This window comes from Gavialis gangeticus, unplaced genomic scaffold, assembly GCF_001723915.1.
Source record: "Gavialis gangeticus isolate Ggan-Ray unplaced genomic scaffold, GavGan_comp1, whole genome shotgun sequence".
NCBI classification, from domain to species: Eukaryota; Metazoa; Chordata; order Crocodylia; family Gavialidae; genus Gavialis; species Gavialis gangeticus.
The window spans coordinates 2,813,940-2,834,700 of NW_017728998.1; the positions used below are offsets into that span (position 1 = coordinate 2,813,940).

Below are 20,761 nucleotides of genomic sequence, written 5' to 3' on the forward strand. Positions count from 1 at the left end.
TGCCCGGCTGAACCCACCTGCGCAGGCGCGTGCGGGACAGGTGCGAGGCAGGGCCGCGCCGGGCCCCAATCGCCGCCGCACGGTCCGGCCGGAAGTGGGTCCCGCGGAAACCGGCGCCGCCCCGGAGGTTCCGGGGGCCACGCGTGTCCCTGGGGGGTTCCCAGCGTGGGGCACCCCTGTTGAGAGGGGGTCTGTGGTGGGGTCACACCTATGTGGGCACACTATTGGGGGGGTTGATGAGTCACACCCACGTGGGGAACCCCTATTGGGGGGGGTCTTTGGTGGGGTCACACCCACGTGGGGTACTCCTATTTGGGGTGTCTCTGGTGGGGTCCCACGCCCGGGGGTGCTGTCGCAGCATTGGCCATGCCAGGCGCCCCTGTCCCTGGGGTCCCAGGTGAGGCCCCCATCCCTGCCTCGCCGGGATCCCCCAGCTCAGGTTGCAGCCGGACCAGGACGTGCCACTAGCAAGGGCGCAGGGACAGAGCCCCCCACGCTGTGATGGCCAACCGCAGGTCGAGGGGACCGCCACGTCCACCCCGGGCATCTCGCCCCAGCCTCACCCCCAGCTCCCAGCCAGGGCAGACGCTGGCACTGGAGTAACCCAGCACTTGGCTTTCAAGCTGCAGCTTCGGATCTGGAGGTTGTAGCCATCTCCTGTCCCTGCGGGCAGAGAAGGGAACCCGCGACCCACGCAGCTGCGGGTTAAACAGGCACGGCAGCAGATGTCAAGCAGCAGAAGAAACCGCCCGAGTGCAAAACCTAGTGCAAAGGCCGTGCGAAGGAGACGGGGAACATGGGAAACCGACCTGCCGAGTGCGAGGTCGATGGCTTCATGCCTCGCAGAAGGTGCAACGCGGTAGCAAGCGCAGCTGTGCTCAGCGGCCGTCCGAGAGCGCCAGGGAGGCAAAGCTTCCCTGCTGATTCTTGCAGCTGCTCCTGCTCTCCAGCTTCATCCCCCACCTGCTCCAAAGCACCCAACTTTCACCCTAATCCCTCACATGGGGAGGCTGGACCCGATGGTCTGCAAGGTCCCTTCCAGCCCCTAACAATTTACGAATCAATCTATGAAGTGCCAGAAACTCAACCCTGTTCTTTCTCCAGGCAGGGAAACGGTCCCCACAAGCAGCCCACAAGGGTACAGACCCCCGGGCAGAAGACAGGTATGTCTTCCCAACTGAATCACCCCGATGCTTACACTAAATGGAAAAATCAAGGCTCCAGCTGGCCACCTCTTCTTGCATCTTGCTCTCCAGGGCCTTGGAAATCCCAGTCTGTCAGCTGCTGCTCCATTCCCAGCCAGCGCAGTTGCTTTTCTGGCACGACGGACCTTTGCACTGTTCACTAGACATTGTGGAGGCCAGAAGTATAACGGGTCAAAAAAGGGGGAACTAACCTATCAGGGCTGTGAAATGTAGCAGGCAGGGTTGTCAGCACAAGCTCAGGACATCCCTAAACCCCTGACTGCTTGGGATGGGGAGAGTCTGGCAGGGGACAGGCCACGCTCCTCCTGCCCGGTTTCTTTTCCTCTTCTTTAGTACCTGCTGTTTGCCCCCGTCAGCAACAAGGTGCTGGGATCCTTTATTATGACCCAGTACAGCCATGCTGAGGTTTGTCCTGTCTGTGCAGGAGCCAAGGCTTTCTCAGGGGCTGCCCATGGCTATGGCATAAGCTGCTGTAGGAATTGGGGTCATTTTGCCACTGACTCCTAGCCTGCCAGGGGCTGAGCACAAAGCCTTGACCTTGCCCCCTCCAACAGCAGCTGTGACAAGCAGAAGCAGCCAGAGCAAATTATTTTATTTTATTTTATAATATAGTTCGTGTTCCAGAACAAATCGGCCAAATCAGTTCCAAATCATATCCACTGAGCAGGCAGAACTCAATCCCATGGTTTGGCACTTTGACCGGTGAGCATCCTCCATCGCAGACCTCTCACCCTGGGGCTTTGGATGCTCCCAAATCCATTGGCAGACATCTGACGTGCAGGCTCAAGCCTTGGGGTTCGGATGCCCCCGATATGACAGGCAAGCACTCTCCATCCCAGGCTCTTTAGTCCAGGACTTCAGCTACGCCCTACACTGGATCTTAGCCCACAAGAGGCCGAGAAGCAGCCAGAGCAGGTCATGACACCTCAGGGATGCGCAGCAGAGAGGGACTGGCTGGAGAGCCTGGGTGAGAGGAACAGACTGGGCAAGCCCAGGGCCTCTGGCCACGCAGGGGATGTTCTGCTCCTCTCCAGCCCCCTGGCACATCCACCCTATCCTCCACCCCATGCCCCGTGCATGTTGATAGCTAGCTCTTTGGGGCAGGCAGCCACCTGCTCCCTGGTGTTTGTGCAGCACCCACAGGCCCCCCTGCCTGGTTGGCTTGTGGGCACTGTTGTTCTGAACTCAGAGCAACATGTGGCATGAGGCGGTGTCCGTGCGCATCGGTGTGGGTTTAAAATTTCAGAATAAACCACTCGGCCACATGCACGTCTCCCTTGGGAGAGGGTGAGAGCACAAGCACGTGACAGCTGTGCCCTTCGCTTTGCTGAATGCAGTGCTGAAGGCACTCCGAAGCACTGGGATGCAGGCCATACGAGACCCTAGGGAGGACAGAAGAGGCTGTGCCGTGGCTTACACACACACGGATACCCACACACCCACATGCATGCACACATGCACACCCACATTCACAATCTCACATTCATTCTGGTCACTGCAGGCAATACAGACTCCGAGATGCACCTGACAGCACCATCTCACAGCCATGACTTCGTAGGGGGAGAGAAGCCGCGTGAGCCCAAGTTGCAGCAAATATTTACTCCTTTTTAATGCAGGAGCTCTGTGGATCTGAGCAACTGCTGCCCAGGAGTAGCAGTGGGTCTGGAGCCTGGCCTGCATTTCTTGCTCACTCCTTAGCTCCATGTCCTGGGAGTACATAAAGTAGGAATTGCCCAAAGTCAAACCGAGTTAAATCCTGTAAAAGGCGCTTCAAAAACAACAAAAGGCTCTTCAGTGATGCTAATGAAACGATGGAGAGGAGAGAAGTGGAGCCACTTTGCAGCAAGGATGGTGCAGAAATCAAGCAGGCTCCAGACGCAGCCCAAACCCCTGATGGATGACTTCTGTTTTCGATAAAGTTGATAATGCTGATCGTGGGGTAGAGGCAGGATCGCCAGTGAGAATGCAGTGTGGAAATGGGCATTAAGGTGGGCAGTGTGGAAATGGCTGTTAACACCTCCAAGGTGTGGGCAAAACTGACAGAGCGCCACACCTTCAGCTCAGGAAGGACAGATGATCTCCCCAAGGCTGAAAGCCCAGGCACAAAATGGAGCATCTGGGAGTGGGGAGTTTTAACTGAGCTGCAGTTTGTAGCCTGTTGTGTTAAGTTTGAGTCCTTTTAGCTTGCATGTGAGTAGCTTTAATAGACCTTTAGTTACCTTAACTTTAACTTAGGCCATGTTAGCATAAAGGAGGCTAAGGGAACTAGCGCAAAAGGAAATGAGCCACAGGGGAGAGAAACTTGATGATGGGTTCAGGTCAGCATGCTCTCCATCAGGGAAGGGATCTCCAGTGGCGATGGGGATGTCTCAACTCCACGGCATCGGCCGTGGGGAGGCCTCATCTGGAACGCCCTGGACGGTGCCGGGTGCCCACGGTCAGGGAGGATGATTCAGGCATACAGGAGAGGAGGGGGAGTCGCTCAGCACCGTGCAGGCAGCCTGCACCAGCCCTGGGCTGGCATCTCTGCAGGTGGAGCTCCGTGCATCCCAGGGCTGCTGCCGCACAGGGAGGAAAGGCTGCACTCGTGCTTCTTTCCTAGTGACCCCAAGGGACCGCACCTTTCACTCCACTAAACCAGGCTGGAAATTTGCCTGGCAGCACGCTTGCTGGGAAAGGAGCTCACTGCTTTCTACCCCACCTCGGCACTTCCAGCACACGGCCTCGTACTGGCACTGCTTCAGTAGCACCAAGCGGGAAGACGGACGCGTCGACGTTAGTGTCCTCTCGCAAGCAAACATCAGGTGATGATCGTCTGACATCTATTCTGCCGGGCCAGCCACGTCATCCAAATGTCCGGCTCCAGACTCACAAAGCAAGTTGTTTTCTCCCACCTCGGTCAAGGAGGCGGGCAGAGAAAGTGCTCCAAGGACGTCCTCAAGGTCAACTTGACAAAATGCAATATCAACTCATGGGAAACCATCCCCCAGGACCACCCCAAACGGAGCAAGATCTGCTGCAGGGATCTCAGTACTTTGAAACCTCAGGACAGCGACAGGAGATGGCAAAGCAGGAGCGGCAGAAACAGCGTGTCACGGACCGAATCAAGGACCTGAATCAAGGGACGTGCCTGAGTTGCAACAGAGTCTGTCGATCCCAGATCGGGCTCGTCAGCCACCTTTGGACCCTTGGTAGCACCGTCAAGGGCATTCCCGGCATGCAGCTTGCTCGATCGCTTTGGAGATGTCCGAGCCTGCTTGTCGGATGTGCTGAGCTGTGGCTGAAATGAAAGTCGGGGGGAATCGGCGCCTCTGGGACTCAGACCCTAGCTATCGAGCGGCGGTGACCCCAAACAGGAGGACCACTTCGGAAGCTGCACCTGAATGGCCTGCAGCATGCCCAGGTGCTGAGGCCCAGCACTTGGATGGCAGCGGCATCCACGGTCTGTCCTCCGGACAGGGGCGGGAGCAGCTGGGCCAGGGCTTTCCCAGCATGGTGCAAAAGCACAGGGCACCTGCGGGTCTCGCACGGCGCCAAGTGGCTCTCCAGCCTCTCCACTTTTGTACCACAGCTCAGTCAATCCCTCGCTGCACCAGCTGCAAAGAAAACCTCGCCCGGGGGGAAACCTCATTGCAGCTGCATGGCCAGGGCTGTGCAGGGAAGCCCGAAGAGCAGCTCTGAGATCTGCCGCCCGCATCTCGACGCGCTGCGGAGGGGGTGGAGAAGAGCTGCGACAGAGGGTCTGGGGGCTGTGGGGAGAGGCAGAGTCGTGCAGCCCAAGGAGAGAATGGGATGGCATTTAAGCCCCCACGTCTGGGAGAAAACGCCAGGGCGGGGTGGTCTTGCTGAGAAGGAGAACTGGAATCTGAAACCAGACACATTCAAATGAGGACTGCGGTGGAGAGCCAGAGTTGAGATGACGCTTCCCTGGGGAAGGGGGGTGGTTCTCACACCCCTGCTGTCCTCTGCACGATGGGCCCATGGGGGAGGCAGGCGTTTGGGCTCAGTTCGGGAGAAGCAGGAGGGTGTTTCTGACCTGCTTCACGTGGGAGGCTTGTCGAGCGCGTGCCATGGCCCTTGCTGGCCTCAAAAGCTCAGAATAATTCAGAGGGTGCCTGTGTGAAGAGCTCCCCATGCCAGAAGGACGAGCACAATTCAGTGCCCGTCGTGGCTCGCAGGGGCAGGGTGGTGTTGGGGAGCTGGTCTCCCCACCTCACTCAGCACTGAGACCACTCAGAGATGCCCCCCACAGCAGCACCAAGCTGCCAGCCACGCTGCAAAGCTCCTAAAGCCACTGGGGCCATCCACCAGCAGCCACGTGGAGCCCCAGATGCAGCACAGATGGCCCGCGTGGCGCTTGGGGATGCCGTGCCATGGGCTCTGCACCCGGTGCGAGGGATTCAGAGAGGAGGAGGAGGGCAGGCGGAGGCAGGCTGGCACGCGGCGGCGCCGGCTGGAAAGAAACCAAGTTACCAGCTGCGCGGAGCGGCGTCCGCAGCCGCAGGTCAGTGACGGAGGAGCGGTGCCTGGCATCACAACTGGCGCGTGCAGAGCGAGGCAGCCCGCGCACAGCTGCTTGCCGAGCTGGCAGATGCGCCCGACGTGCCGTGTGTGTGCAAACAGAGGCCGCGTCTCCTGAGCGCGGGGCCTTGCCAACTCCATCCTCATCGGGCTTCCTCTCTTCCCCCATCGGGGCAAGGGGGCCATGCCAGCCATGCTTCCTCCTCGCCAAGGGGGGTTCATTTCCCCTCTTATCCCCCTTGCTGGAGCATTCGCCCCGACACTCACCCCCGCCACAAGAGAGACTTTCGCTCCCTGTACTGACCCAGAGATGCCATTGCCGTTGCGCTCCTTCGATCCCCGTCCTTGGCTCTGGGGAGCTCAACACGGGCCTCCTGCCATGTGCAGGGGTGATGTCTTCTACTCGACCTGGCCCCTGAGCCATCCTTGCACCCAGGACCGTGCGCAAGCCACTGCCCATCGCCAGTGCCTGGGGGATCTCCAGGCCTCCCGGGGACCTGAATGCAGGGCTCTGCTCAGCCCTGCATCAGACAGGTGCCCGGTACAGGCAAGGACGCTTCTCCAGGAGACATTTCCCTCCTTTGCTACTTTACATGTGGCACGCCACCGGCATGCGTGCACACGCGTGCACATGCCTGCATGCACACCGACCCCCGTGCAAGACAAAGGTAAAATTAGCTTGGCGAGGAATAATGCCGCGATGTGTTTGTCACTGGGGAGACATAACATTTCAATCACACGTCACCGGCGTCGGCAGGAGCTGCCAAAGCCCCGAGCGCCTCTTCTGCATCGCTTGGCACTGAATATTGAGGAGCTGGCGCGCTGGCTTTTCCTGCCCCGGTCCAGGCAGCCGCGAAACGCAGCGAGCTCTGGAAGCAGCTTCCACCGAAACAGCCTGGGGTTTCCGTGCCTGCGTCCGGGCTCTGCATCTTCCTGTTGCAGAAATGCCTTCCCATGGTCTCAGGCTGGCAGGCCTGGCAATAGGGCATGGGGGGAATCAGGAGGTATAGGTTCATGCAATCACCTCTGTGTCCCATCATGGGCTGCGGGGAGCCCGGTGCCCTGTTGAAAGAGTCTGTGCCCCGGATGGAGAGAGTGGAGACAGAGGCCCCGAAAGCAAGGCTAGAGAGGGGCTGGGATCTCAGCTCTTCCAGCCTGCTGGCCACGGGCCTGTGGGTCCCTCTCTCTGCTCAGGTTTGCCCCCCTTGCCCATCCAGACCCTCCTGCTCTGCAACCCATGCCCAGCTCAGACCCCTGCGCGTTGCTCCCAGGAGCCTTCCCAACCCCTCGGCCATGAGCTGGACCGCTCCCCAGCCCCGGCCTCAGTCCTCCACCCTCGCTTTCCCCTGGGGATGGGGACTTGGGTGGGGGCAGCTGTGCTGGGCTATCTGTTCCCACAGGTGCTGCCTCTGCCTTGCGGGCCCCTCTGCCCATGCCGGACAAGAGGGAGCCCATCGCTCCAGGGGGGCCCGGGTTGCAAGTCGCAGCGTAAGGTGGGCAGCTGGGAGCAGCTCCACGCAGGGCCCGGCGGAGAACCCGGGCTGCTATTTCTGGCAGATCTTGCTGCTGATTTGCATTCGATGTTCTCATGATGTGGTGGGTGGCAGCGCGGGCAGGGGCTGCTTTCCGGGGCCAGGGCCCCGTGCCACGCCGTGATGCCGTCCTCCACCCGAGTGCGGGCTTCCCACTGCCTGCACCAAGGCACGTGGGAGCAAGCTCGGAGCACCGCGGAGCATCGCTGCCCCCCTCCAGGTGGGGAAGCCAAGGCAGAGGATGCCTGGGTTGGCCCGGTTGCATCGGTTGGAGCTCGGGACCCCCAACCAGTACACCCCCCAGACCCCGATAGACCCACCAGGGATCGGGTGCAAGGAGACTTAGCGACCCGTGTCCAAGACTGCTCCAGCCCTGCTCCACAGCTGCTAGACAGCAACCAGGCCTCAAGGGGGGACTCCGTGGCCGGGGGGGTTCCCAGCTGCATGCGAGTCACGGCTGGGTGGCCAGGAGGGGAGCCAGGCCTGGGGACCCAGCCGGGCACGGCGAGGACGGGGAACTGGGCTGTGGGCGGCTCGTGCTGGGGGTTTACCTGTGGCCGGCTCTGCCCCAGCCCAGCCCATGAGGCTAAAGATGGGAGGCAGACGTGGGCGTCAGAAGCTCCTGGCCTGCCTGGGGGATTTGAGACGTGCCCCTGAGCTCCTGGGAGCTTGCTCCAGGTGCCCCCAAATGAAGGGGCAGTGTGACACAGCCCTGCCCTGGCGGCTGGCATCTCTGCCCAGCAGCGGGCAGCTCGTGCCGGCGTGGGAGAGGTGGGCTAGCTGGATGGGCGCTGGACCAGGTTGGAGGGGGGCAGAGGCAGCCCCGGAGCAAACAGGGCAAGGAAAGGACGGCCAAGGGCACCCTCCGCCTGGCAGCACCCACCTCCACCTGTTTGCTTTCCCCCCTGCACAGCCAGCGCAGCTCGGGGCCTCTCCTAGGCTGGCTTCCCCCGGAGCAGAAGGGCCAGCCCTGGGGGTGGGATCCAGCACGGCCCCCTGCCCGGGTCTCACTGGCGTGCCCCCGGTGCCCGCTGCTTTGCCGGCAGAAGGCCAGGCGGATGGGGGGACACTGGCCGGCGTCACGAGGCCGCGGCGCCCTGCCCAGCTTCCGCTCTCCACCCTGCCAGGCCCGCAGCGGTTCCTCATTCGAAGGGCAGAGGGGCGGACGCGCGGGGCTGCAGCGAGTGGAAACGCACCTGGCGGGGTGGGTGGGGAGTCGCCCACGGGCTCCCTGCCTCACGCACCGCTGAGCCCAGTGGAAAAACAGGCCTCCTGGCCCAGGGGCCGAGAGTGGGCAGCTTGGCATGGGGGGCGGGGGGCGATGCCAGGCAGGGGCCAGCCCCCCAGAGCTCACTGCCCCCACCGGCCTGCGCTGGCCCGGAGCAGTGGCTGGCACACCTGCCCACCCGGCGCTGCAATGCGGCTGGCTCTGGGGAGGAGCGGTCCAGGAGCAGCAGCATAGGGAGCACTTTGCAAGGATGCTTTCAGCTCTGCTGGGGGCAGGAGGCCGCAGGGATGGGCTCGCAGGGAGGATCCATGCCCCTGGATCATGCCCTGAGCTCCCTGCCATCACTTAAAAGCTGCCTGGTCCTCGGTGCTGGGAGGAGGGTCTGGCTTGCCCACCTGCCCCATGTGCCAGCCCTGGCAGCATCTTGGCGGGGGGCAGGCACGCGGGGCCGGAGAGCTGCCACAGCCCCGTGCCCTTGAGCACCCGGCTCCGCATCCCCCGGGCATGGAGGATGCCGGGGGTGCCCCATTCGGTGCGGTGCAGACCTTTGTTCCCTGCCCCTTGTCGGAGGGAAGGAAGCTGCCTCTCTCCAGATGGTGCCAGGCTGGAAAGCGGCTCGGGGAGGGGGGTTATAATTTATTCAGCATCGGCGCTGTGTCAGCATTTTGCGGCGGGGGGTGATGCACGGAGCCGGCCCCACGCTGAGGCCTGGACCGCTGTTCCGGGGGGGAAGGCAGTTTTGGGGGGTTTCCAGGTCGGCGGCTCTGGCGGCACTGATGGCAGGAGCCGGCCGGCCCCCGCCGCGGCGCTGGGGAACAAGGCGTGTGACATATGGCGCTGCCTGCGCCTGCTGCAAAAGGCACCTTGGAAAGCGGGGAGCCTCTCCTGGGAGTGCCCCCGGCTCTGCCCGAGGCAGAGATGGACGCCGGCCTTGCCGTGCCGTGCCGTGCCATCTCTCGCAGGGCGCTCACCGGCGCCGAGCGCGGGTGCATCCGGGACCTGCAGGGCAAGGCCCTCTGCCCTGCAAGAAGCCGGGCGGTCTCCATCCACCGCCGTCACCCAGAGTCGTACATCACCCGCTGCAGCGGGCCTCTCTGCTCATCTCCCGGCCCCGGAGCCTGGCTCCCAGGACAGATGCCCGGTGTGGGGGGCACTCAGACCTGCGGCAGGGCCGTTAAGGGCTCCCCACCACGGCACAGTTGCCCCCTAGGAGGCTTGTTGCCCCTTCCCCGAAGCCCCTGGATGCCAGCTGGAGACTGGAGATGCAGCGTTAGGTGCCGCAGGGCTGGGCAGGATGGGACCTGGCTGGTCTGAACCATCCCCTGGCCCTGGTCCTTTCTGGAGGGCCTCACAGAGACCAGCGGGGCAGGTGCCAGGCTGGCGCAGGGGCCGGACCCGGGTCTCTCTGCCGCTGCCCCTGGAAGCTCGCAGATTAATTATGGATGGAGCAGGAAGCTGTCGTCCCGCTGGAGCTGCCTGTGGGTGGCATTTATGAAAGAAAAAGGCATCGTGGCTGTGGCACGAGCCCGGCGGCTGCTGGGGGAGCTCGGGGCGTGGGGAGCATGGCCGGGGCACGGCTATCCTGGGGCCCAGCAAGGAGGGCTGCGGTGCCCCCCATCGGCACAGCTACCCCTGGGCAGAGGAGGGCACGTGGTCCAGGGGAAGGCTCTTGAGCATGGTACGACAGCAGCTATCCGCCTCCTCATGGGGTGTGCACATGTGTGCATGGGTACGTGCGTGTGCGTGTGCATGCGCGGGGCAGTTTCCAGGGCCAGGGGCTTTCTCACCAGCCTGACGAAAAATCCTAACGGCGCGCGTGGCTTAGACCGGCACCCTCTTTGCACCCGAGCCCCCAAAGGTCCAGGCTGGCAGAGAAGAGCCAGACCCATGGCTGTGACCCCCATGAAGAACGGGGCTTATCGGCCCGTGCCGGATGCCTGGGGTTGCCTCTGCCAGGGGGTGGGCACAGGGCTTTGCGGGGCTTTCCCGGGCGCTGGCACAAGGCTTCGATCGCTGGGTGCGCAGCTGGGTGCAGCAAGGCACTCCCTTCGCTGGACCCCCGCAGCGAAAGCCCCATCCGCCCACGAGCCCAGGTCAGCTGCACGGCAGCCCCCCCGCACGGGCACTGCCGTTTGCCGAACGCAGCAGGTGCCTCTCTGCTTCCGCCAGATAAGGAGAGCGCGCCCGCAACCCGGGGACCCCGCGCCCGCGAGGCAGGAAGAGGCAGGGGGGTAGCTGCTACGCGGGGGCAGATGGGGGCTGCGGCCAGGTGCGATGCGGGGGCAGATGGAGGCTGCAAAGGCCTCGGCGCAAGCGGTGCCTGCCTGGAGCTAATGGGCAGCAGATGTGGCAGGGGTCTCTACGAGTGACCACGGGGCCTGCATGTCCCTGCAAAGTCCCACCTCGAGCCCCCTGCCATCGGCCCAGGGTTCGCTGCAGCTCGGGTGCAGCAGGGCGATGCCGGCAGGCCCCTGAGGCTGCCCTGGCTGCCGATGGGCACTGCGCGCCAGGCTTGAGGAGGGCAAAGCAGATCCAGGGCTCCTTCCTCCAACCTCCTCTGAGCGCAGAGCACCCCTCTGCCCCGTCCCCATCGGAGCAGCCTGGCAGGCGCAGCGCCTGCCTCCCGCGTGCCCATGGCCCCAGGGCTCGGGCACTGCAAAAAGCAAGGGGAAGGGAAACATCTGATCAGTGCATCTGCTGGGGACGGTCTCGTTCCCCCCTTCCCCAGACCAGAGCCTCCCCCCACCGCCGTCCCCAGGGACGGGAACCACGCGGATGTCAACGAGGGCCCCGGCTCCGCCGCACGTGGCTTGAAGTGCTACCCAAGTGCCTCCTGCCGAGAAGATAAGTGCAAAATCGCCCCATTAGTGTAATTGTGCAGAAGGACGGTTGATGGAGAAGAGCGCCTTGCTCACATCAATGGCACGCACGTGCCCGCACTGTCCAGCTCTGGGCACCGCATGGGGGGTGTCGGGGGGCCGTGGCCGGGAGCTACATGGAGCCAAGGGAAAATGCCGGGGACAGAGCGACTGTCGTCTCTTGTGCCTTACCTCTTGCATCTAGCACAGGAGGGATGTTTGCTGGACCCGGATCTGACACGGGCCCAGTGAGTCGGAAGCACCAAGCCAGGCGGGCGGCAGAGCTGCTGGAAAGACAAGGGGGTACGAAGGGTCTTCACCCCCAGCAACGGACCAGCATGAGCAAAGAGGGCGACAAATGATTAGAGTGGCCCGGGGGGTGAGGACAGTCTCGGGGCTAGGAATATCTTGGTGAAGGCCTGCAGGGGAGAGGGACCCCGGAGCTCAGCTGCCCCGCGCGTCTGAGGCAGGGCCGCCACGTGGGGATGCAAAGAGCAGCCAGGCCGAGCCGGGGGCAGCCGCCCCGCTTTACCCCGCAAGGAGCTGGGGGCCGGGAGCACCCAGGAAGGCTGGGCCGGGGGTGACGCACGGTGGCATCGGCCTGCTAAACCCCAGTGGTGGGAAGCACCTGAGCTGTCCGAAGAGAGGACACAAGGCCCCTGGACAAGAGCGCGGGCTGCTGCTGGAGCAGCAGAGGAGCAGCCAAGGCCGTGGCCGCGGGTGGGAAAAGTGGGGAGATAGCTGGGAGCGGCTGCGGGGCAGCCACGGGAGCAGGAGCGAACCCCTGCCTGCAGCCCCTCTCCTCCCATCCTTCCCCTCCTCCTGCCAGACCCGACCCTCATAGCCTTGGGCACCAGCTGGCCCTGCAGGCTGCGGTGGGGCCGCGCTGCCCGTCTGCCAGGTGCATTATGGGCATCTCTCCCTCGCCTCGGAAGCAACAGATGCTGGAGGGACCAGGGCCCCTGCCAAGGTGCGGAGAAGACCTCCCGGGACCCCCCTGAGAGGCTGAGCGGGCGAGGCCGCCCCTCCCATGCTACGTCCCCCCTGGTTGCCCCCTGCCCAGGTGGCCAGGCCTCTTGCCCAGCTGGCGCGGGGCAGGAGGCTGCACAAGGGGGGTGCCCGGGGGAGCTCCTGTTGCAACGCATCAAGACCCAGGCGCCTGCGTGGACGGAGCACGCGATGAGGCTGCGGTTCCCGGAGATCTTTCCGCCTTGCGGCACGGCACCGGGGAGGGGGCACGCGGAGGCAGAGCCAGCGCTCGCCGTGACGTGGCGCGAAGGCAGCCAGGCTCCCACGGCCCCCAGGATGGGGGAGCGGACCGGGGCAAGGAGAAACGACGGACCCCTGGCAGAGCCCCCCGTGCCCGTCGCTCCGGGAACACGCTGCCTGAATTTTTTGGCACGCGCGCGACAAAGCGGCGGAGGCACCGGGGTGCAGGCGCTCCGTGCCGGAGCCTTGGCGCAGCCCCTCCGGCCCCATCCCCGTGCCAAGGCTCGCTGCCGACAGAAGGGCTGCTGGCACGTCGTCGGGGCTGGGTTTTGTGTGTGTTTTTTTTTTTCAAAGTGTGGCTACAATCAGCTGCTGAGAGGCTCCCCACTCCGGCGCAGTCTCTGCCAATTTCTCTGCGAGCTGGCACGGGCGCGCGGCTCCGGGGGCACCGCGAGGAAGAGGCTGGGGAGGAGGACGGCTTGCGAAGGGGAGAGAAATGGACACATGCCATCGGCGGAGAACGCCAGCAGGCAGCATGGGGCCAAAACGAGAGCGCGCGCAAGAGAAAGAGAGAGAGGAGGAGAAGCTGGCAGCCCGTCTTGAAGCAGGCAGCGGCTGAGTTGGCAGAGGTGCCATGGAGGACGGGCTGCAGAGAGCAGGCGGCGCGGGAGGCACAGACGGACAGACTGGCGCAGGTAGCGGCCGGTGAGCCCGGAGAGGAGCAAGGTACTTGCCTTCTTTTTAAGCAACCCCCCAGCCCCGGTGTTTGCGGCGGGTGGCGCGGCTGCATGCATCTCTGGGCGGGAGCCGGGCACACAGCGGGCATAAGCGTGCAACGGCACACCGCGGTGCAAGGCATGTTGGGGCATGTGCGGGTGCACGGCCGCGTGGCTCTGCCACCGGACCTTTTCTGCCGCCCGTTTCTCTGAGCCTCGCCCCGGAGAGCCTGGCTGATTCCCGGGCATGTGGCAGGTCCTCAGCAGATGCAGCAGGACGGGGCCTGCGTGCCCTGGGTGCCTCATAACGGCGTTTCGGGGAGGGATGTCATGTGTGGAGACTCGAAGCAGACGTTGCGGGCTGGAGGCAGCTCCGGGGCAGGTGCCAGCTCCAGTGCGGGGTCTTGTAGCTCGTCTTCAACTTTGGCTGGTTTGCAGCAAGGCAACGGGGCCGGCCGATGGAGCCATGCCCCGTAGTGATGGGTGCCCCTATACAGCCCAGCACTGCCCACCGAGCCGCTGCGCTTCAAGGTTTTGCACCTCGGCTTTCTGTGTTGTGGGGGAAAAAGCCTGAGACCGGGGCAGAAAACCAGGATTTCCATGTCTAGCCCCTGTCCCAGAACCCAGCGGTGCTGGGTGGCGAGAGCAGGGGGCCGTGGGGAGCAAGGAGACAGGAGCCCTCCCCGGAGCCGGTGTATTTATCGAGTTGGAGCTGCAGCCAAGTGCAGTGGGCATGGAAACGGGGCGCTTTCAATAGCCATCCTGGCAACAGGCTCAGCCCAGCCCGGCAGAGAAGCGCCTGCCCCGCTTGCCCGGCCTGGCTCGGTTGCAGAGGGAAGCAGGGGCTGACGGGGACTCTCGAGACCCCCTGGGCAAGACGGGGGGCAGGGAGGTGCAGGGCCAGGCAGCCCGGTCAGCCTGTCTGCACCAGCACGTGGCTGGAGGTGCCGGAGCCGGGCCGCGCTGGCAGCCGGTACCCAGCCAAAGTCCTCGCCGATGCCAAGAGGATGGGGGATGGGGAGCCGGCCGCTAGGGCTTGGACCGCGTCTTTCTCGGGTGCCTGCGCGTCGGCCTGGGGGGCTGCAGGAAGCGGGGCAGGACGCTTTCTCTGCTGGGCTCCAGTGGCTGCTCTGTGGTTCGCCGGGGGAGAGACGTGCATCCGTACTGCAGCGCCGTCTACGCACCGACACGAGGCCCCGTCCAAGCCTCCCGCTTGCCCCGGAGGACACGGCCCTCGACGACCCCAGGCCCGCCGAGCACCAGCGTCGAGGGCTCGGAAAGGGAAGAGAACCGGCCTTGCGAGGACGAGCGGGGCAGCGACTCCCCGCCCCCGTGCCGCAGCACGTCACCGACCCACGGAGGAGCGCTGCCGTGCGTGGCGGGGCGGCCCCTGGCTGCTTCGGGGCCGGAGGGGCTGGCATCGGTCACCTGCACGCTGCGTCACGATGCTCTACAGCACCCACCTGCCCCAGAGGACAGCGGGCCGGGGAGGGCATTTAAAAGCAAGCAATTGCCCCTAACTATCTGCTATCCCAGACCCTCGTTTGGCAGCGCCCCGCTGTGCAATGGTGTCGGGGATGGGGCCATAGCGGTTACATGGCTCTCTCCCAGAAGGGATCCCCGGGGAGGGCCCGTGCCCTTCATACCCATTCTCCCTGGCACAGCCCTCCAGGAAAGCCAGCCCGCTGCAGCCCGCGATGCCTTGGCCTTTCCCGGAGGGCTCTCATCGGGGTCCCCCAGGCCCTTTGTCACGCGGGCACTTTCGGGGAGCCCCGAGCTGCCCTGGGGAGGACGAGCCCCGGCAGGTAGAAGAGGAGGGGCTGGCACGTCCGTGGCACCCCGAGTCTGCTCCCTTCCCCCATCCCCCCCCCGCTCTCCCTTTTCCTTCCATATTTCACAGTTCCTGCTTCCTGCACAAAGCCGGGGGTCTCCAGAGACTCCAGCCAGATGTTCTGTGCAGCACACCACATTGCTTTCCTAATGAAATATTCATGGAGTCTCTCTGCCTTTTGACATGAAAGCCTTCTGCAGCTTCCCCAGCCATGGAAACCAGCCCCGGGCGCGCCGCATTCCCATAAAGCCCCCGCTCCCCGCCCCAGCCCGCCACGCCGGCAGGGAGCCATGGCCCGCTCCTCGCCCGGGCACCGGCAGCCTGGCTGCAAGGTGCCCTTCCTGCCCGTGCTGGCGGGAAGGGGAGCTGAGTCCCTCCGCTGGACCGCCCCCCCGGCTGCTCTCCCCTTCCTCTCTTGTGCCCGATCCGTGCAGCTGGCGAAGGGGCTGGCGCTGTGCCGCCGTCCAGGACCAGGGTGCCCAATGCAGACCCTGGGGGCTGGTCAAAGCCAGGCCAGCTTCTTGGGTGGATAGAGCCCCCTTTTGTGCAGGACCAGGGTGTTTGCTTCCAGCCTGGAGGTCGGAGCCCGAGCTGGCTGCAGGACACGTGTTTCTGCACAGCATCACGTAGGTTATAGCCGTGTCGAAAGGCCCAGCCCAGACCGGGGCCTGGCGTGGAAACCCCTGGAGAACCCAATGTCTAACCAGGCAAGACAGAGGCCAGGATGCGGGGAAGGTCACGGTCACGGTCAAGGTCATGATGGACCTGCCTCCCACAGCATGCAGGTGCAGGTGGAGGGGTCCCTGCGTGCTCCCTGGACAGGGGCTAGCTTCCTGCAGCACCAGACCCGTCTGCAGCAGGTGAGGCTCAGCCCGTGTGCCCACCCGCGCAGCTTTCCATGCGCCCGGCGCAGGTCGCCACAGGTGCACCCAGCAGCCGGGCAGGGACCGGGGTTGCTGGTGAGCCTGCAGTGCTATCGGTGTCCCTGCCAGCTCCTGTTGGCTCCCTGCCTCCCTGGCCAGCGCTTCTCCATCCTCTTCCCAGCTGAGAGGTTTGCAACCCCTGCTGAAGCCGAAAGCTGATGGGCCAGTGACCTCCGTGCCCCGCGGGCCGGGCTTTCTCCCCTCTCCTAGTCCTGCTGTCACTCATCCCATCTCCCCTTGCATTGCTCCTTGTTAGCACATCCCTCCCCCGGCAATTAACGCCAGCTCTCCTGCTTCCCAGCTCTGCTCACAGCAGGGGTCTCGGCCAGGGACCTGCCGGGGTCAATTAAGAGCTGTGAATATTTCATGAGGGCAGAGATCCTGGGGCCTTGCACTTGTTGCTGTGGCGGCAGCTGGCTCGCCCCAGCCAGGACCAGGGGCCTGGAGGATGGTCTCCGGGGCAGGCGTCGGGCCTCGCCGAGCGTGGCGCGGGAGATCGCGCCCGGACACGTCGCGCTGCCTTCCCCTTCGCGTGGCAGCACAGCGCATGCCCGCGTCTCTGGAGCTATCCCAGGCCGGGCCCTGACTTCCAACTTGAGCCCAAAATCCGTGGGCAGGAAGAGAAAGGGAAGGGCGGCCCCTGCTCTCCACGGACCCTATTCATGAGTGGGAGCGAGGACAGGCGCGGGCCGTCGCGATGCTGCGGCTGCACGGGCCGGGCTACGAAGGCAACCCATAAGGCTCCACATTTGGGTGCGAAGCTCCATCATCTTCACCGAAGAAGAGAGACCAGACACGCTGGGTCCCGCAGGCCCTGCTCTCTCCACGTTAAGCCGTGGGATGCCCTCTCCCATGCTCAGCCATCTCCCATGGAGGGCCAGGCTCTGCCCTCCGAGCGGGTACCGAGGTGAGAATTCATCCCAGCAGTCGTGAAGGGGGACCTGAGGACCGTCCTGGGGGGACGGGGGTTTCCTTTCCCCACAGCGCAACCTCCCCACCTTTGCCCAGGCTGTCCCATATGGACTAAAGGGACACGAAACTACCCTGTTCTGCCCAGGCCTCCGGCTTATTTTGCAGCTCAGACCAGCCGAGTTTTGCCGCGGAGCTGGGAGCGATGTGAACGGCGTGGGATGCACGCAGGAGCACACACACAAGTACACACATGTGCACATGCTGAAAACCTGCCGTCTGCTCCCACCGCCCAGGCGTGGGATCTCCGCTGGTGCCCATGCATCGGTTACACTGGGGAACCGGTGTCAAAGGGCATGGGATCCCCGGAGCGGCTGGATTGCAGCACGGCGGAGATGCCCACTGGCCCCTTCTAGCCTGGGTGGGTCGTGGGCACACGTTCAGCTTGGAGGGGGACACTTAGCCTGTGGCACAGGCGCTGGGGGCCCCTCCTGGACTCCCCCACACTGCTGGGGTGGGGCTGGAGGGCTGGCCAGGCAGGGGCCGGGCCGGGCGCTCTTCCTCTCTGCTTGCTCGGAGACAATTACGTCCGACTCTGAAGGTGTTCGCCAGCGCGGAGGCGCCGCTCTGCGCTCTGCCTTGTACCTGTCACCACGGATAGATGGCTGCTAATGGCGCTGTAATTGCTGCTCCAGTTGCCCCGGTCTCACAGGCCGGGAATAATAACGAGATCCGGAGATGCGCAGGACGTGGGGAGGGGTCACGTGTGCCTAGCAGGGGCCGGCAGAGCCCCAGGAGCCGTGCCAGGGCCTGGCCAAGCTGCCACGCCACGCCACGCCACGCCACGCCACGCCACGCCACAGGCTCCTTCAGCTCCCCGCCACAGCCCCTTGCAAAGGAGGGCATGCTCCGGGGTACAGAAGGGGACGCTGCCCTGGCAATACGGGGGTATCGCCGCAGCTGGCTTTGCCCCACACGATGCCAGGGGCCTTGCAGCCTGTGAAAAATGCTGCACCCCGCCACCCCGTGCACCGCTCCCAGGTCAGAGCCGTCGCCCGTGAGCCACCTGGCGCCAGGAGAAACTACCTGCAGCTCAGCGCGCTAATAAGCTATGCAAATGAGCACCGGCCCAACGGGGGACCTGCCCGCACTTCCCGCTCCAGCGCCAGATTGGGAGGGAGGCGGGGGGCTGGTGGACCCGGGAGACGGACAGGATGGGACCACGCGTGGGATTCGCTCGCCGGGGCCGTGGCCCAGCAGTGCAGCCGCCACCGGGCCCTCCCCGCGCGGCTGGCGGAGTAATAAGCTATGCATGTAGTGTAGAAATAAAACATGTTCTGCAGAACAAATGATGTTAATTTGCTGAGAGGCTCTGAAGCTGAGTATTAGCGAAATGCCTTGGGGGAGAGAGCAGCAGCTGTGCTGGAATTAATGGCAGCGTGCCGAATTAGCACAGCCATGCATCATAGTCAGAGGGAAGAAAGGCTGGAGAGGTGGGGAAATTACCAACCCCCCCTACCCCCAGCCATACAGGGAGGGGGCTGCATCCAGGAAGCGGCCTGAGAGCGATAGGACCCCTGCCCCTAGCCCCCAGCTGCGTGTCCCGCACCTTGTGGCCTCGGACTTGGCACTACAGACCCCGGCGAGGCGCTGGCCGCTCCAATGCCCCGGGAACATGCAACCTGTCCCCGGTGCCACCCCGGGCCCCGGGCTCTACCTGCCGCTCCCGCCGTCTTCCCTGCCCACCTGCCGCCCCCCCTCTTCCTCCCTCTCTCTATTAATCTGCCCGTCTATTTATTTCTGCTATTTATTACCGGCTGTGGAGTGCCTAAAGTCTGCAGATCCTCATCGATTACTAACGGTGCAGCCGGCTGATTGATCTGCAGCCACCTCCAGCCCATCCATCTCCCCCCCTTGGCTTCCACCCGTCCGTCTGACAACGGCCCGCCCCGGGTAGCAGGAGCGCGCCGCGCGCTGCACGTCCCACCCTAATGGGCCCTTCCAGTAAAGCCCTCGCGGCTGATGAATATTTAACACGGCCCATCCGTCTAGGCCGGTGAGCCTCTGGTTCGCCTGCCCCTCGCTACCTTCGCCCTTGTTGCATCCCACCCACCGGGCGCTGGTGACACAAGCATCAGCCGCGGGCAGGCTTCTTCCTTCCCACGGATGTTCCCCCGTAGCATGGCCTGGCGGCTGCTGGCTGCACCCCAGAGGCAGCTGCATTTTGGGTGTGGTGGATCATCTCTCTGGCCATCCAGTTCTGGGATCCTGGGTGAAAATGCGATGGTGTATAGATGGGAAGGGACGGGCCAAGTCCACCGCTTGCCATCGCAGTGCATCAGATGATCAGGGCAGGCCGCCTGGTCTGACACTGCCCACGGGATCCTCCCTGGCCCCGCCGGGGCACAGCTTTCACAGAGCCGGCCTTGCTCGCTCCCCTCCGCGTTCGGCGCGTGCTGCTCGCGTGCGTTGGTTAGCTGCAGCTCCAGGCTTGCAGCCTCCTGACCCATAACTGCTTGGTGTCCCCTGCAGATGCAGCCCGAACCCTGCAAGGATCCTGCTCGTCGCCGGACTCGCGTGCTGAGGGCCCCACGTCCCCGGAGAGGAGAAAGCAAAGCCCAGCTTGGAACGGTTCCCGGGGCCCGCGTGAGAGCTGCACCTTCCAGCGGGCGCACGCAAGCCTGAACCGCGTCAGCATCCAGAGTTTGCAGACGCTGCTTGGGGTCCCCGGAAAGAGCCGTGGCTTTTTCCTCTCGTGTGGAGATACGGGGGGCTGCCACGATGGATGTGTCACGGGAGCCTCTTTGCACCCCCAGCATGTGCGGGGCTCCAGGACACTGGCTCCTAGGCAGGTGCGAGCGCACGGCTCGCTGGGAGCTGAGTCAGCCCGGGAGGGGAGACGCAGGAGGCTCTGACCTTGCCGGGACACGAGAACTTGGCTCGTGCACCGGTGTTTGCGTGGAAAGAAGGATGCAGAACGTCTCGGGAGCGGGTGCATCACATCCACACCAGCCCCTTGTCCATCCCTGGGGAAAGCCGGGATGGCCGGCGGTTTGCGCGGAGCTTTACAAAGTGCGCGTGTCCCACGGCGAGGAGCGGGACGCCGGGCCGGACACTCTGCCAGGCGGGGGGGGCTCGGCTTCGGAGACGGGGCCCGCAGGTCCACAGCCAGAGTTAGACGGCGAGAGGGACCTCATCGGGCTCCAGGAGATGGAGCACAGCGGGGCCCGGGCAGAGAGCGGGGCCTGACGATGTTGGAGGCACCAACCCCGAAGTCACAGGCTCGGTGGAGGAGACCGATTTGGGGAGGTGGCCCCTGAATCCCATCCGCCAGCTTCCAGCGTCTCTCCTCTGGGCCAGGCCTTCCCTGGCCACCTCCACCCTTATCCCAGTCCAGTGCAATAGGATGACCACCCTGGTTGCCATCCCAAGGGATGTCTCACGGCTGGTCCCAGCCCGGAAAAACCCCAGAGGCTCCTGCAGACAAAGCCAAAGCTGGCCGGACAGGCAGACGTACGCCGGGCAGACGTCCTGGGCCGGGATCGAGCGACCCCCGCCCAGGGCCCTCGTGTCAGATGCTGCCCCCATTGCCACGGCAAGGCTGAGAGCGTCTTGCAGCCCCGCTCAGGCTGCGGGAAGCTGTTTTGGTGAGGAAGGCGAGCGTGCACGCATGTGTGCACGCATGGACATGTGGTGGGGTGCCCAGAGCCTGCCCCCGCTCCACCCCGGCCCATGGCACGGGGTCCGTGTGCCCCGTGTGCCATCTCCGGGCTGGTCACTGGCAGGTTACATCTGCTGGGGCACGCAAGAGCGATTCCAGATGCAGCCA

At 64.3% G+C, this 20,761-nt stretch overlaps 1 protein-coding gene across 1 annotated transcript; it reads left to right on the forward strand.

The window, feature by feature from the left end:
- The first annotated feature begins 9,317 nt into the window (after nucleotides 1–9,317).
- On the forward strand, nucleotides 9,318–19,983 carry LOC109289258. Its single transcript, XM_019505252.1, has 3 exons — nucleotides 9,318–9,627; nucleotides 12,908–13,279; nucleotides 19,465–19,983. Exons 1-3 carry the CDS (start codon nucleotides 9,318–9,320, stop codon nucleotides 19,845–19,847), a joined length of 1,065 nt encoding a protein of 354 aa, XP_019360797.1. The 3' UTR covers nucleotides 19,848–19,983.
- Nucleotides 19,984–20,761: the final 778 nt, after the last annotated feature.